This window comes from Puma concolor, chromosome E4 (assembly GCF_028749965.1).
Source record: "Puma concolor isolate L17-30 chromosome E4, mPumCon1.1.hap2, whole genome shotgun sequence".
In the NCBI taxonomy this organism is placed as follows: domain Eukaryota; kingdom Metazoa; phylum Chordata; class Mammalia; order Carnivora; family Felidae; genus Puma; species Puma concolor.
Window position 1 is genome coordinate 55,588,843 of NC_141683.1, and position 18,149 is coordinate 55,606,991.

Sequence of the window (18,149 nt, forward strand, 5' to 3'; positions counted from 1 at the left end):
AGAGAGACCGATTAGGGGAGGAACAGAGAGAGAGGCAGAGAGGATCTCACACAGGCTTTGCACTGTCAATACAGAGCCCAAAGAAGGGCTTGAACCCACGAACCATGAGATGATGACCTGAGTCAAAATCAAGAGTCAGACACTTGATCAACGGAGTCACATTACACTATTTCTTTTAAAAAAAAATTTTTTTTTAACGTTTATTTGTTTTTGAGACAGAGAGAGACAGAGCGTGAACGGGGGAGGGGCAGAGAGAGAGGGAGACAGAATCGGAAGCAGGCTCCAGGCTCTGAGCCATCAGCCCAGAGCCCGATGCAGGGCTCGAACTCACGGACCGCGAGATCGTGACCCGGGCTGAAGTCAGACGCTTAACCGACTGAGCCACCCAGGCGCCCCATGTTACACTATTACTAATCGTAGGTCCTTTGCCCTAGTTCTGCTAGTAACAGGTTTGTTCGGACCCTAGGCCCATGTGGCTGCTAAGTCTTCTTGAGTACTCAAGTTCTAACACCACCGCCTCAGATAAATAAGCCTTCCAAAATCACTCTAGCTAAAGGAGCAACCCTTGGGGCGCCTGGGTGGCGCAGTCGGTTAAGCGTCCGACTTCAGCCAGGTCACGATCTCGCGGTCCGTGAGTTCGAGCCCCGCGTCAGGCTCTGGGCTGATGGCTCAGAGCCTGGAGCCTGTTTCCGATTCTGTGTCTCCCTCTCTCTCTGCCCCTCCCCCGTTCATGCTCTGTCTCTCTCTGTCCCAAAAATAAATAAAAACGTTGAAAAAAAAAAAATTTTAAAGGAGCAACCCTTGCCATGCCACTCCACACGCACACATTTCATTTCTATCCTACTGTCCCTAACATATATTTACTATATATATTCTCTCTCTCCCCCAGGAGAGAGGCACTTATGTGGCCAGGGACTACTCACTGCTGTATGCCCCGAGGACTACATAGCTCACACTTCATATACACTGGATGTTCAATAAATACTTAATAATTCAACAAAATTTTTGCTTTGTTAAGCAACTGAAGAAGACTTTTTGAGCTGAAAATGAAGTATCGGTGGTCTGAAAAAGGCCTAACAGAATTGATTTATAACCATATTTTCGCTAAGACCTAAACTATGAATGCCTTGTTTTCCAAAAAGATTATCATTATTAATATATAAACTTTAAAATGCCACATCCTGGGGGCCCCTGGGTGGCTCAGTCGGTTAAGCATCCAACTTCAGCTCAGGACATGATCTTGAGGTTCGTGGGTTTGAGCCCCATGTCGGGCTCTGTGCTGACAGCTCAGAGCCTGGAGCCTGCTTCGGATTCTGGGTCTCCTTCTCTCTCTGCCCCACCTGCGCTTGTACTCTCTCTCTCAAAATAAATATTAAAAAAAAATTTTTATAAAATGCCACATTCTGGTGTTGTGAACAAGTTCTCTACAAATGACAATTTTGTTTGGTTAAAGATCTTAGACACTACATTCTTAAGAATCTTGTCTTTATGACAACCTCTACATATGCAGTTTGTCTTACAACAGCAGCAATAACAATTACCTCACGTTGTAATTCTGCTACTGTTGTCGATAGGTTTGAAACAAGCTGTGTCATGTTGGTCAATTGTGTCTGTAGTAACTGGATGGCTTCAGTTTGCCGCTGATCCTATGATAAAGAAAGAAATAAGTATTATTTTTGGGTGTGTGCAAGTTTCATCTGTACTTTAAATATGCTGTAAATTCAAGTAAAAACACCTGGAAAAATTACTAAGTTCCTCAAGAATTAAAAAAAACCATATTAATAGCAAGCTTTTAATGAATGAATATGGTAAAGTGTGACCAGAAATTAAAAAAAAACAAAACAAAAAAAGAATCTGAGATTGTTGAACCCTCCTTCCCCTCTCCCTCCAAGAAATCATGTTGCCATTTACTGCTACCATGTAGAATACTGTCTAATAGAAGTTAATAAAATACTTTTCAAGTTAATTTGGGCTCCATATGTATAAACAAGCATATACTCAGCTATATGCAAAACATTTCATCAAATACGTGTTTTTCAACCAAAGCACAAAAACATGTTGAAAATTTTTTGAAAAATGTTTTTGTATATAAAGCAGGCTCACAGCAAGCTTTTAAAAGTTTATTTTAGGGGCGCCTGGGTGGCGCAGTCGGTTGAGTGTCCGACTTCAGCCAGGTCACGATCTCGCGGTCCGGGAGTTCGAGCCCCGCGTCAGGCTCTGGGCTGATGGCTCGGAGCCTGGAGCCTGTTTCCGATTCTGTGTCTCCCTCTCTCTCTGCCCCTCCCCCGTTCATGCTCTGTCTCTCTCTGTCCCAAAAATAAATAAACGTTGAAAGAAAATTTTTAAAAAAAAAAAAAATAAATAAAAAAATAAAAGTTTATTTTATTGCACATTAGGATGGAACTTATGATGTCACATAATCAAAAACCCACAACTGATTAGCTTGTCAATGCTAAACTAATCCCCAATGAAAATAAATCAATCAAAACACCTATCTTTCCAGCTTAGATAATCAACAAACATGTCTTTTTTAAAATATCATTTGCATGTATATTTTAGGGAAATATGCATCATACTCATGGTCAGGAACCTACATTAGGGACACTGTACTGAAAATTTCAACTTACTAATGAATTTGGGGAAGAGGAAAACAGGACAGAAAGTAAAAGAAATCTAACACTCTGTAGGATGTTGTATGAAATAGCCATATAACCATTTATCATTCCAGAGTAAGTTTTTCGAATTTAGATTTAAATAAGTTTTTCGAGGCACCAGGGTGGCTCAGTCAGTTAAGCATCTGACTTCGGCTCAGGTCATGATCTCACAGCTCATGGGTTCGCGCCCTCAGTTGGGCTCTGTGCTGACACCTCAGAGCCCGGAACCTGCTTCGGATTCTGTGTCTCCCTCTCTCTCTGCCCCTCCCCTGCCTGTGCTCTGTCTCTGTCTCTCTCCAAAAAATAAAACAATAAAAAATTAGATTTAAATAAATTTTAAATCTCAACTGTGTTGGGGGGCGGTGGGGGTTGCTTGGGGGAGATGGATGTATAAAACTGTAACAAAAAGTTTCACTTCCCTTACTGTGATACACTGGTACTTTCTATCCTACTTCCATCTTTTTAAGATGCTAAAGGTAATTCATTAAACTGTATCTTCTGACTCACATTTGACAAATACTGATAAATTCCTGACAGTTACAAACATTTAAAGAAAAAAAAACTTTGAAATTTAGTAAGTTGATTAACACTTCTCATCAAGACTGATCTTTAATACTGTTAATAATACACAAATTATTTAAAAGTATTTAAATAAGTCTTTGAGACATAAGGCACAGATATTATATATATCGTAAAGAGAAAATACAGATGGGAAATCATTTCAACCATTAAAATCAATGAAGAACTAAATAAATATTGTGTTCACGGGTCAGAAGACAGTATGTTAAGATGTCGATTCTCCAAACTGATCTATAAATTCCAACAAAATCCCAGTTAAAATGTAAACATGTTGTTTTTGTAGAAATTGACAAGCTGATTCTAAAATCTGTATTAGCCAAAACAATTTTGGAAGAGATGAACAAAGTTGGAAGATTCACGCTATGTGACTTCAAAAGTTCCTATAAAGATACAGTAATAGTTAACAGTCTGGTATCAGCATAAAGACAGATGAACAGAACAAAATAAAGGAATAAAGGAATATTCATGTTTTTCCATCCCCATCCCCACCAAAAAATAACTTTGATCATTACTTTGCAACACGTAAAAATTAAAATCAATCATAAACCTAATGTAAAACAAAAGCTATAAAACTTTTAGAAGAAAAGAGAGGAAAAAAATCTTTATGACTCTGGGTTGAGGTAAGATTTTATAGAGCAAAGACAAAATGGGTAAATAGGCTTCAACAAATTAAAAACTTCTGCTCTTCAAAAGATACTTTTAAGAGAAATGACAAAACAAATAATGAACTGAGAGAAAATATTTGCAAAGCATATCTCTAATAAAGGACTTGTATTCAAAATACGTAAGTAACTCAAACTTCAATGAAAAAAAACCGCTAAAGGAGGAAATTTGTATGGAACCACAATTGTAATGTGTCAAGAACTGAGAGTAAGGTGCTACTAAATTCTGAAACCTCAGGCCTCCTCACCTCATCTCATCATCCCCTAGTCCGGGATAAACTTTAGAAAAATACAGTGTTTCTTCATTGTAGTAACACACTGTAAAAACATTTAATAAACATCTGTATACTGCAATACTGAAACTGTTTCCTTAAAATCAACATGACAAGGCAATGGCCACTATTCTATGGCATCAATGCATAGCTCCAGGCAAGAGATAGAGAAAAAAAGAAATGAAAAGATATGAGGATTAAAAAGAAGCAACACAGCTGTTCTCATCTGCAATCAGTCAGACTGTCTGTGTAGAAAACCACAGAAGATTTGAGTTTAACAAAGTCCACTGCACTTCTACCACATACACACACACAAATTTTGAAATGTAATAGGAACAATGCTCAAGAAAATTCTCTCTATAGGAGAGAGATGCAGATGCTAATAGCTAGTAATTTCCCAAACATGACATCCTCTAACAGGCTTAAGGGGAAGAAATGAACACCTATCAGGGTGAAGAAATGAACAAATACTACTTATTCTTCTTACCAGCAAGGGCCTACAGAATTCGGAAGAAATTTATACAAAAAGTAAATAAGGCTTGAAGATGACCAACCTGCTCCTCTGCTATTCTCGAAGTATTCTGAAGTTTTACTATTGTTTTATTGAAAGCCTTCTGCATTTCTTCCATTTGTTTTCGGTACCTGTGGAGTAAGAAATGATTTAAATTAGCTTTAATTTCTTATTTATTAATTTATTACTGCAAACACACTTCTGATTTCAATATTTGAGATAAATCTACTTTTTTGAAAATGACTTTGTTGAGGCCTGGAACACTTATAAAAGTAAAATAAAGAAGCTCCTTGAGCTATTTGCTACCTTAACATCAATTCTATGCATCTCACTGCTATCCAAGATTAGTCACGTTTTTGTTCAATTAATTTATGACAAAGGAACCAAGAATATACCATGGGGAAAGAACAGTCTCTTCAATAAATGGTGTTGGGAAAACTGGACACCCACAGGCAAAGGAATGAAAGTGGACCGCACTCTTACACCATCTACAAAAAGTAACTCAAATGGATTAAAGACTTGAATGTAAGACCTGAGATCATAAAACTCAGAAGAAAACACAGGTGGTAAGCTCCCTGACACTGATCTTGGTGATGGTTTTTCAGCTTTGACAACAAAAACAAAGACAACAAAAGCAAAAATAAACACATGGAGTCCACATCAAACTAAAAAGCTTCTGCACAGCAAAAAACCCCATCAACAAAATGAAAAGGCAACCTGCCAAGTGGGATAAAAAATCTGGAAACAATGTATCTGATTAGGGGTTAATATCCAAAATACATAAAGAACTTCTACCACTCAATAGCAAAAAATTAAACAACCCAATTAAAACACTGGCAGAGGATCTGAATAGGCCTTTTTCCAAAGAAGAAATACAGGTGGACAACAAGTACATGAAAAGATGCTCAAAATCACTAATCATCATGGAAATGCAAATCAAAATCACAATGAGAGATCACCTCTTATCTATCAGTATGGCTATTACCAAAAATATAAGAAATAACATGTGCTAGTGAGGATGTAGAGAAAAGGGAACCCCTGTGCACAGTTGGTGGAAATGTAAATTGGTACAGCCACTCCAGAAAACAGTAGGGAGGTTCCTCAGAAATTAAAAATAGAAGTACTATATGATCCAGTAACTCCACTTCTGAGTATTTATCTGAAGAAAATGAAAAACACTAACCTGAAAAGATATCTGCACTCCCATGTTCACTGCAGCATTATGGACAATAGCCAAGACATGGAAGCAACTTAAGTGTTCACCAAAGGATAAATGGATAAAGTAAATGTGGTATCTGTATACAATGTATTTTTCAGCCATAAAAAAAGGAAATCTTGCCACTTGCACAAATGCAAGGATGGAACCGGACGGCATTGTGCTAAGTGAAATGAATCAGAAGAAGAATATTGTATGATCTCACTTATATGTGTAATCTAATAATAACAGTACCCTCAAACACATAGATACAAGAGAACAAACTGGTGGCTGCCAGAGGTAGGAGATGGGGGATGGGAGAAATGGATAAAGTGGGTCAAAAGGTACAAATCTCCAGTTATAAAATAAGTAATAGGGATGTAATGTACAGCATGATGACTACAGTTAATAATACTCTACCGTATATCTGAAAGTTGCTAAGAACAGATCTTGAAAGCCCTTATCACAAAGAAAGAAAATCTTGTAACTATGTAGTAAGTGAACGGTAACTAGACTTAATGTGTGATCATTTCACAATATATGCAACATTAAAACATTACATTGTATACCTGAAATTAATGTTAATTATATCTCAATTAAAAACAAAAAAATTATTAGTAATTTCTGTGGTTCCCTTAAGGCAGCTGATGGGTCAGGGAGAAGCAGGTGTGAGGTACCTACCTATGTGGGCATGCATGCACATGCACAAACAATTTGCCAATAAATTGTATATATGGATTAGGAGGAAACCCATTGGGACAGAATGATGACCTTAGTGACATCTCATTAGAGGCATCTTGATTTAAAAGGAGTAGGGAAAGGTGGTGTTTCAGATACTCTGGACATTTATTGCCTAGGTGTTTATAAAATGTTGGAAAAGAAGTCCTGAGAAAACCAGACACTTAACGGATAAAAAAGAGCAAACAAGTACAGGGAAAAAGTAGAACTATGACTGGGGCTCTAATCACTGCATAAGCACACTGGCACTTATGAGCACAAGAGCATAAATTATCACAACTAGAACTAAGATTCTAAGACATGAAAGACTGCAAATGTTGCCTAATCATCCAGTTCAGTCCACTTTAGTCTTCACTTACTTAAACTCTTAATTGATATCTTATCTAGTTTCACTAAGAACTGCAACATCCAGGGGCGCCTGGGTGGCGCAGTCGGTTAAGCGTCTGACTTCAGCCAGGTCACGATCTCGCGGTCCGTGAGTTCGAGCCCCGCGTCAGGCTCTGGGCTGATGGCTCAAGCCTGGAGCCTGTTTCCGATTCTGTGTCTCCCTCTCTCTCTGCCCCTCCCCAGTTCATGCTCTGTCTCTCTCTGTCCCAAAAATAAATAAATGTTGAAAAAAAAAAAATTAAAAAAAAAAAGAACTGCAACATCCATAGTTTATATAGGTATTACATATACAGTATAGATACACATGTTATATAATACTATAATGTCCCCATGAGTACTGTGGGAACCAAACAGTAAAAGTTAAACAACAGAAGAAAGGAGAAACTGATTAAATTCAAACTTGTTGTCACCCTAATATATATATATATAGATATAGATAGATAGATATAGATGATATAGATATAGATATAGATATTACATCACTTAGTACTTCTAAAAATCAATTCTTTAAGTCCTTGATCAATATCCAAATAACTTTCTTTCTCCAGCTAAAATGGCACTGACTACTATTATATCATGAGATAATTAATCCTCTCCTCCTCTAGTCACAGATCATACTATGCCTCTTACCTCACAGTGCAAAGTGGACTGTGCTAATTATGATAAAGCTTACCTTTGGCTAAGCTCCTCCAGATAGCGACCACTGAGAGACATGTTAACTTCTAAGGCTTTTATACGATTATTAAGTCTCATAAATACTGACTCCTTTTGGTTTGATCCATGTACAAGATTTCCATTAGTGTATCCTAGATCTGTGGAATTTTGCAGTTCAGCATAAAAGTCTGTAGCTGTCCTCTGTAACCCTCTTAAAAGGGCATCTTCCGGAGATTGTTCTTCCTCTTTCACTTCAGGTAATGAAGAAGAATCCGTAACGGGAGTCAAAATTTGCTTTGGTGTGTCAGCTATGTTCATTTTGGCTTCCCCATCTTCACCGTCTGGCATAGTAGCAGTGTTTACAGGTGGCACTATTGTTTCAGATAGCTTTGTGATAATGTGCATGGAGTTTATATCTTCTTTTACAATATTATCCATTACTTCATTAAGTTTATTTGTTTCATAGATCACAGTTGGCTTCTCTATAGAACTAAAACTCTCAGACTTTTTTTCTGTTTTATTAACAAGCTCAACAGAACTCTCCAGGGGGATCACTTGAGATGGTGTAGGTCCTGTCTCAAATTTAATAGGCTCAGATACTTCTATTTTAGATAATGAATTGATTTCTGGAGTAACATCTAAGAGAAGAGATTGAGAAAGAGTTTGAGGATGGCTTGGTTCAAGTTCAATTGCATCTGCACTGTGATTAATCAAATCACCTTTGTGCATACTACTTAAGTCACCTGGAACAATAGTTTCAGCTTCCTTTTCATTATTCTTGCTGTCCATTTCTCCACTTGGAGGTGGCAAGACTAAAACATCCACTGATTCTGCAGGTAGCGGTAATGGTTGAGCTGACACAAGATGATCTTTTTCTTTCTTTACAGCAGTTCTGCTACGTTGCCGATAAAGAGCAACTCTAACTGAACACCATTTATATATATATTCAGAAAAACTAGAAATACAACAAATTGTAGATAGTTCACTGCAAAATATTTGTGTCTCTGACTCAAACCAGGGTGATGATTCATCCTCCTGTTCACCACTACCCAGAAGGGTCACTGTAGATGGACTTGCCTCTTCTTCTTCCTCTTGAACTAGCTGTACAATGGGACTCTCTTTTGGAGTCTCTGGTGATGATAGCTCTGTATCGTGTATGTGTCCTTCAGTGGTTACAAACCTAGAAATATGTATCGTAATTACACATCACTTTAATTAGAAATCTAAAGTTAAAATTGCGTTAAAAAAATCAATGTTTCATTCATAAAATAAGAGGAAGGCTGAAAATACAGAAGAAACTGAAAACTTTTTTGGATGAATTTTTCCCTACAAATCATTTTCATTATAAAAAGAAGTATTACTCACAAATGGTGACATAAAGGCCATTCATTTATCAGAGATCAGCCAGATGACTGAAATGACCATATTTACTAAATGAAACTTACTTTTTAAAAATATCTATTTAAGAATTGCTTGTACGTGGATTCTAGAACTAGAATCCAAGGTTCTAAATACTTATGAACGCACTTTGTGTTTAGGTATCATACTTTTGAAAGGTAGCTAGATTTCTCAAAGAAAATTTTTCTGTGGATGATTAGGGGATTTCTAAGGTAGCATTACACACACACACACACACACACACACACACACACACACACACACGATTATCTGCATCCCTCCCTCCCCAACTCCCCAAAATGATCTTAATATCATCTGGGCTAATTATCTATTACTTAAAGGCAAATACTTAATCACTCTAATGAAAATCTTGGCTAATAATAATAGTGCCCCATCTGTAACTCAATCCCATCTCTAAGCCCTAGCGTATGTATGTAAGGCAGGGGAGTGTGTGGGGTGGAACGGGTGGGAACAGTGTTGTAAATTATAATCTCTGTGGTTCATTCCAGAAAAAAAAATAATGAATTTCCAGGTGTAGCCCTTACAGCACAAAAGGTACAATCTTTTTTTCAAATAACGCAATTTGAATGCCAAAAGAAACATTTTCATATACAATTTTCCTACTTTGAAAAATTACTAAGAATGCCAGGAAATGTTTTTGAATAGACTAATATCACAATAGCAAAGGTAGGAATGAAACAGTACCTAAAAAGCTAGATTTTCATCTTGTTGACAGTGAAACAGTAAATTAGATTATGTTCCTTTAAATAGACGATATATAGATATATAATCTCTAAATATCTTCTACTGCTTACTATGTACCATATAAATTATGACAGTGAAAATGAACAGAATCTGAAGAAGGGGAGGGAGAAAAACTAAAGTGAATTAATTTGGTACAAATTAAATTATATACCATCTGTACGTACTCAAATCGGAGCTATACTTTAAAAAACTCAAACCTGGAAAAAGAAAATCAGTCATCTTTTCATAGTAACTCAACAATGACACCCTATCATGGATTCTTTCATTTTCATTTATTTTCTTCAAAGAAATTGCCATATAATCATCAAAAAGAATTTAAAACAAATAAAAAAAACATTTAAAAGCAAATAGATTTTATACAAAAAAATCTATTAAAATCAAACTCTAATATAGAAAAGTAAAAACTACTACATTAGTGTGATGTGGTATCTTTCAACATTCATGTGTGTGTGTGTGTGTGTGTGTGTGTCTGTGTGTGTGTGTGTGTGTGTACATATATAAAATGAAATCGGTTTCATTTAGTTTTGAAAAATAAAGACATACTATATGTTATTAACTGAAGAAGCCTAGTTACAAAATTGGAACTAGCAATCACAGATTTCTTAGTATCTTCTAGGAATCGATGACAAGTAATGCTATATTTTCTCTCTAGTCATCCAATAAATAAATATCTTTAGTCTCTTTCAGAATGAACACAGGATACAAATTTGTCACTGTGCCCTTCAAAGCACAAAAAATCTCATTTCTGTATCAGTATGGTATTTAGGAATTACAGCTCAAACCATACCCACTGCAGGTTTCGTTACATAATTCCTGTTCAAAAATCTTATCCCGTTAAGCAGAGTTCTGAGAGAGTACATCTACTGAAATATACAAAATTTACAGAAACAATGCCCAATTATCCAGTCATTATGAGCCTATCTGTTATAGATAAGAAGTAGAGGTGGCAAAAACCCTTAATCATCTTTGGTAGAAAAGACTAAAAAAATGAGGATATTTTATGTTAACTACATGACAGATATTCCTGCCCAAAGTGCCCCACTGCAACCTGGGGAAAGACCTCTATCAAATTCAATTTAAGAAACTAAACACTCTTAAGAGTTTGCTGTGTGACAAACACGTAATTTAAGAATCACGCTCTAGGTATTTCAGGGTACCCTTTATAGCTTTCTAGGCACAACACATATACTTAATCAGTGTTTTTAAATTTGAACTTAATAAAAGCAAGCTTCTAAAATTTGTCCTCAAACCTATACCTGTAGAATTAGGCCAATTATTTGTAATAAGGAAAAGATTTAGTGTTGTGAATAATAAAAGTAATACATAATTTCAAAACAACAAACATGTGGTCTGGAGTAAAGTGCATTCCCAGTACCCAAAAGGCAACTCACCAATATTTTAAGTGGTTGTGGAATGCCTGCCCTCTGATTCAGAGCTTTCTATAGATTATCATTTCACACACAAATCCAAAGTATCTTTCTATGTATACTTAGCTCTCCATTTTAACAGAACTCTAATATCACAATAGAACTTACTCAGGTGATGGAACAGGAGTTGAAACAGGAGCTAAGTCGGGCATTTTAGGTGCAGCTGTGGCAGTGGCATTCTCAGATATACTTTTATTTCCTATTTTAAGAAAGATACCCACGTTGAGTTTAAAAAAGCTATATCATGAAGATATTTCACTATAACAAGTAAAGAACTTTAGTTTCCAGGGAAGAAAAAAAAAAGTCAAACAGGTTTGCTACTGCAGACTTTATTTTCTTCCATAAAAGTTCTTTTAGAAAGAAATGATCATACAAAGTCAGAGCTACAAATAATGCATATACTTTCTCAACTTCTCAGATAATTAATGCAAGTCAAATGACTATTAATTTCATGTAATCTTATATGATTAACATGACTTCTAGACACCTAAAGGAGTTACGAAAAAGAATGAAAAGAAACGTATGGGTCATTTTAAGTTTGCACTTGGAACTAAGTATTTTCTAAGAGCAAAAAAAAAAAGCAAGATGGTTTCTCCTTGTTACTGACATTCTTACTTGGCATTCTGTAGGGGAAAAAAATCACCTTCTAAATTGGGTAGTTGTTTGATAAATAAAAGAAAAGCATGCATGAAGTACCACTGGGGCATCAAAACCTCAGGAAAGAAATAAGGGATAAAATTATTACTTCTACAGCAGGGAAGAGTCAAAAAACAAATTCATGAATTTCATATAGACAGGAGGATCCTTATTGTAAGAATTTGTGAAACTCATATAAACAATGAATAACAGAAGACTGGTAAGTTCCTTTGCATCATCTCTTTATTTCTAAATGAAAAATCACACTGCTTGGCTTATTAATTAATTTTCATAACGAGAATGACCCCTTGAGTATCAGAGATTTAAAAGACCCATAAAATGATGAGGTACCTTCTGTCAGGTCTTCAGTTTTTGCTCCCAGAATATTAGCAGCAATATTCACCATATTTAGAATGGCATCTAAAACAAAATTCAATCAGAAAAAATACCAATACACCTAAATATTCTTATAAAGCTTAATATCAGATAGTCAAAAAACCATTTATAATGGTCTTTTTGCATTTTCTGGACTAATTGCCTTTTTGTCCAGCTCACTATATAAGTCCAATATAGGACACAAATTTCAGCCAGAAAGTATAAATCTGAATTTTTATGTTCAGAAACTTAATTATACTTTTTTGGTAAAGCTTCCCCGAAACTTCTGCCAAAACACTATCTTTAGCATATTACAAAATTCAAGTAAAATTCAACATACAGCCTGGATTTGGACAGGGAAAAAAATATGACAACCAAAATTAATATTGTACAGAAAAACTTACTTTTCTAAAGGCTTTACAGTTTAGAAAAAAAACAAAACAAAAAAAAAGCGTGAAGAAGCAGTTTCCCTCAACAGGTGATTTTTACAGGTATAAATAAACAAAATGGGAAGATTATTATCTGAAGGACAGCAGAAAAATTTTATTTTCAACTATGAACATATCTATTGATAATATGGTTAAATCCCAACGTGACTGCATTGAAACAAGTGTCTTTGATAACTTTTAATAATGTTTAATAGATAATAAATGGTACCAATTCTTTTGTGAATTGGGTGGGTATGGGAATTGGCAGGTGAAGTCAAAGTCACAACACCTTCAGCATTATACATAAAGCAATCTGCATACCTGCCAATTCTGCCTCTCTTTCTAAAGACGATATTTGGATGATGAGTAAAGTGGTACAAACCTTAGTACCTGAATAAGCAGCCAAAGGTACAGGTGTACCACAAAATACCTAACTCCATAAAAAGCTGGTGCTGAGAACAGGTGGCTTCCTTCTAGGATGTAATTTTAAGGAACATTAACTTCCAATACCAATCTAATCTTGGATATTCCACTAGAAGTTAATTCACCAGTATCAGGTATTTCTCCTATTAAAATATTAAGATCTGGGGCACCTGGGTGGCGCAGTCGGTTAAGCGTCCGACTTCAGCCAGGTCACGATCTCGCGGTCTGTGAGTTCGAGCCCCGCGTCGGGCTCTGGGCTGATGGCTCAGAGCCTGGAGCCTGTTTCCGATTCTGTGTCTCCCTCTCTCTGACCCTCCCCCGTTCATGCTCTGTCTCTCTCTGTCCCAAAAATAAATAAACGTTGAAAAAAAAAAATTAAAAAAAAAAAATATTAAGATCTGCAAGGGCTACATATTAAGACTCATCAGTTATTTCTGCCTTGGTTTCCTTTCCTAAGAGATCCAAAGGGTTTTCATCACACTTTCAGCGAAAACCACAGATGTAAGCAGGAAAGGCTGTAAGGGAGGAAAGCTGGCACACTATCTAGAAAGTTGAGAAGAAGCCAAGCACTGTCATCTGGAGCTGATCCTATGTAGATATATGTTTTAAGGCAGGAGAAAGTAGTAGGAAATTTCAGACAGTTTGAAAAGTGATGACTAGTAGACAGTCATAAATTTTGAACTTTACATAATTATGGTTCTATATATGAAAGACAATAAAGGAGTGGTACTTTGTTTCCAATCATTAGTATAACACACAAAAGCTTTGTACTTGCTTTATAAATGTCTAGGATTATAGGTTGCCCTTGCCCTTCGACCTGACAAATTGGTAAACAAAGAAGCAGGGTTGATTCTTAGGCTAACGCATGGGAAAAAACAGGAATGAAAAAACCGTATTTCCTCACAAACGAAGGTAAAGTAGCAATGGAAATTCTGTTATTTCCCATAAACCCACTTTTAACATCAACCAATATTCCAACAGTAGAAAAGATTTGCAAATCATATATCTGATTAGGGGTTAATATCCAAAATATGTAAAGAACTATCGCTCAACAGCAAAAATTAAAAATCCAATTAAAATGCTGGCAGAGGATTTGAAATAGGCCTTTTTCCAAAGAAAACCTACAGATGGCCAACAGACCACATGAAGATGTGCAACATCACTGATCATCAGGGAAATACAAATCAAAACTGCAATGAGATATCCCCTCACAACTGTCAGAATGGCTAAAATCAACACAAGAAACAATACGTATTGGTGAGGATGTGGAGAAAGGGGAACCCTCTTGCAAACTGGTGGGAAAACAAACTGGTGCAGCTACTCAGGAAAACAATATGGAGGTTCCTCAAAAAGCTAAAAATAGAAATACCCTATGATCCAGTAATCACACTATTGGGTATTTACCCTCAAAATACAAAAATACTACATCAAGGAGATACATGCACCCCAATGTTTGTAACAGCATTGTCTATAATAGCCAAATTATGGAAACAGCCCAAGTGTCGATCGACTGATGAATGGATAAAGATGAAGTACACACACACACACACACACACACACACACACACACACACACACACAATGGAACATTACTCACCCATAAAAAAGAATGAAATCTTGCCATTTGCAACAACATGGATGGAGCTACAAAGTATTATGCTAAGCGAAAAAAAGTCAGACAAAGACAAATACCATATGATTTCACTCATATGTGGAATTTAAGAAACAAATGAGCAAAGGGGGGAAAAAAGAGAGAGGGAAGCAAACCAAGAAAGAGACTCTTAACTATAGAGAATAAACTGATGGTAACCAGAGGGGAGGTGCATGGGGGGGATGGGTAAAATAGGTGACGGGGATTAGGTACACTTGTTGTAATGAGCACCAGGTGTTGTATGGGAGTACTGAATCACTATACTGTACACCTGAAACTAATTACACTGTATAGTAACTGGAATTTAAATAAAAACTTAAAAAAAAAACCACCCAGGAATGGAAACACCACATTTCCTCACAAACCAAGATAAAGGAGGAATGGAAACTCTTGTTATTTCCTCATAAACCCACTTTTAATATCAACCAATATTGCAATAGTATCTGATCTTCTACTTGGTCTGCCAGCCAAAGTTCAGTTAAAACTGACTGCTTCACACATTCCAAATTTTGGAGTCAAATCTATACTCTAAAATCAATCTTAACTCAGATACAAAATTTTGGGGGCACTGAAATTTGGGGGCATTTATTGTTACAGAATTCATTAACAAAAGCAAAATTTGGCAAATTTCTACATTCTCAGCCCATCCAATCCATAAGAAATAATTTTGCTACATTCACAGAACACTGCCAAATGTAGTCTTACTTTGTCTTCTGAGAGAAAGCAGCTTTGAATATTCAATTTGAATATTCAATTCTGACCACTCCCAATTTGTATCCAAACACGTGACAGCTTGTCACAATGATCATCTGACCACTAAAAATCCTTCAGAATAGGCTAAAGTAATAATTTGGAATACAGTACCAAACTAGATACCTGTCTTTAATGTCTCCCAGATTAGCCAACTCCTTTATCTTTGAGCTGGGCACTATTCATCCAATCTCATTCCCTCAGGAATGAAATTCTCCCAGGGATCATCAACATGTTATCCTTAGTCTCCAGCACACTCTGGCTCTTTTGGATGCAGGAAACAAGCTATCTATGATACCACATAACAAGACAAACCAACAAAATAACTATTTCCTCCCATGTGAATTCAGATACCTCTGCTGCATGTCCACCTTTGTTCTCTCTTCTCTTGCTAGGTCCTTAAAATATATACATTCATAAAAATACTTTGATGTAAAAGAAACCAAAAACTGTATACTATCTTAAACATACACACAGAAACCTGGCCTTTAAGTGATTCTAACAAAATGCAGACCGTATTTAGGAGTAAAGGCAGACTTGCAAGAATATTAAAGTAGGGAGTGGTCTGGAAAATCCATGTGACAAAATACAAAAAAAGCAGAGTAATGTGAAGAATTTTTGTTGATGTAAAATATTTAAATGCTCTGGTTCAAAAATGTAAATAAAAGAATCAGGCAGAAGAGCTGCCTAGCCGGCATATACACAAAATCAAGAATGTTGCTCTAACATAGTAGTTTCTCCCTTTTTGGCAATTAAGAAAATTATATCAAGAATGTCCAAATATATGGTATGTATGTTCTTTGATAACCAAGTCCTAATAGATGCAATGTACTCTGGTGACATGTATTTCCTGTAACTACTAACTAACTGTTCAATACCGAAAGGAAAAAGGAGTTTCTATTAAGATTAAAGCCACAGAATTCTGTTTTGGAGACGCTATGTAAATATAAAAAGTAAGTCAGGTTCAAAATTGGCCAACTTCAAGCTAATTCACAACGTGTGATGAGAACAGTTAAATTCAGATATTCTAGTGCCAGAGACTAGCTCTTTGGCCTGATTCCATTCTGTTATTTACTCCTTAAATGTTATACCACCTTGGAGGTAGTAGCAAAGTCAGGCTCAGAAATAGTCCCAGACTCTTCACAGAAAACTAGGAAGAACAGATATAGACGACAGCAGTGTTAGGTCATGTCTATAAGCTTTATGACACCAAAGTCTTATCAGTCAGGTACTATTGCCTCTCTTTTTTCTGAAACATCAAGAGATGGACATCTTTTTAAACTCCATTTTCTGTGTTTAGGCTTAGCTGACATCCTCCCACCCATCTTGTCTCACTAAACAAATTCTTTTAACACTAGAACACGGGAAGGTAAATAGACTACCTTTCCAGAGATCCATAAAAAGAAAACTAAATATGTTACCAAGAAACACATCTTCAAGGAAGAAGATCCCAAAGTAGGATATAAATAAAGAAGATTCTATATCTAATTAATTCAAATAATACCTTGGTCAGAGAAGTGATTACAAATAGGGAAATGTCCTCCATTGAAATATAACTGGGCTTTAATGGTGTCTAGCAGTTAATCCCCTAAGAATATAGAAAAAGAAACCAAGAATATCAACAAGATTTCCTTTATCTAATACTATGGTAAGGTGCCCCTTTCCTTTCCAGTAACCATCAGAAGCGAGAGATCTTTCAGTCTGGGGCTATTTTCTGACTCTATAAAATAATAACGCTGCCTCATAGCTAATATAGCATCACTGAGCTATGATGATTACTACATATCAGAATTTTCACATGGATTTAAGGACATGAATATGAATATCCACATAGATAAAACAACATCATGTTTTTCACTCCTAAAAAACTATGTCCCACAGCAGTGAATGAAGCACCTATTTTTAATTCCATCATCAACTAGATAGCTAAGTTTTCTACTTAAAAGTAGTTTCTAATATCTAGAAAGTCAATTGACTAGCAGTAGAGTGAAAAAAAATTATATTGAGTTAATATGCAACAAAGTTAAGTACTACATAAAAGGATTCCTCTTGGGGCTCCTGGGTGGCTCAGTCGGTTAAGCGTCCGACTTCAGGTCAGGTCATGATCTCGCGGTCAGTAAGTTCAAGCCCCGCATTGGGCTCTGTGCTGACAGCCCAGAGCCTGGAGCCTGTTTCAGATTCTGTGTCTCCCTCTCTCTGACCCTCCCCTGTTCATGCTCTGTCTCTCTCTGTCTCAAAAATAAACATTAAAAAAATTAAAAAAAAAAAAAAAAAAGGATTCCTCTTATGCAAGTATTTTTAACATTCTTCTTCCTATGCCTTAAAAAGTCTACTGAAGGGGCGCCTGGGTGGCGCAGTCGGTTAAGCGTCCGACTTCAGCCAGGTCACGATCTCGCGGTCCATGAGTTCGAGCCCCGCATCAGGCTCTGGGCTGATGCCCCTCTCCCGTTCATGCTCTGTCTCTCTCTGTCCCAAAAATAAATAAACGTTGAAAAAAAAAATTAAAAAAAAAAAGTCTACTGAAGACTACAGTTTTCTATGGAGAGCATAAGGGGAAGAAGGGAGAAGAAAAAAGATAAAAACAAAACAAAAAAACCGACGTGACTCCTAGCTTCCTATACTGGAGCTATACAAAATATCTAAG

General features: G+C 36.3%; 1 protein-coding gene across 5 annotated transcripts in view; it reads right to left on the reverse strand.

The window, feature by feature from the left end:
• SUCO (SUN domain containing ossification factor) overlaps positions 1-18,149 on the reverse strand; it is a 94,685-nt gene that overhangs the window by 20,082 nt on the left and 56,454 nt on the right. For all 5 annotated transcript variants that reach the window (XR_015246061.1, XM_086693946.1, XM_086693943.1 and 2 more), the window contains 5 exons: positions 12,230-12,298; positions 11,351-11,441; positions 7,672-8,832; positions 4,722-4,809; positions 1,542-1,646 (listed from right to left, as the gene is read on the reverse strand). Coding sequence is in view for 4 of the 5 variants with exons in the window: in XM_086693946.1 (XP_086550072.1) it covers positions 1,542-1,646; positions 4,722-4,809; positions 7,672-8,832; positions 11,351-11,441; positions 12,230-12,298 (1,514 nt within the window). In the remaining variant the exon portion in view is untranslated. The remainder of the gene's footprint in view (positions 1-1,541; positions 1,647-4,721; positions 4,810-7,671; positions 8,833-11,350; positions 11,442-12,229; positions 12,299-18,149) is intronic.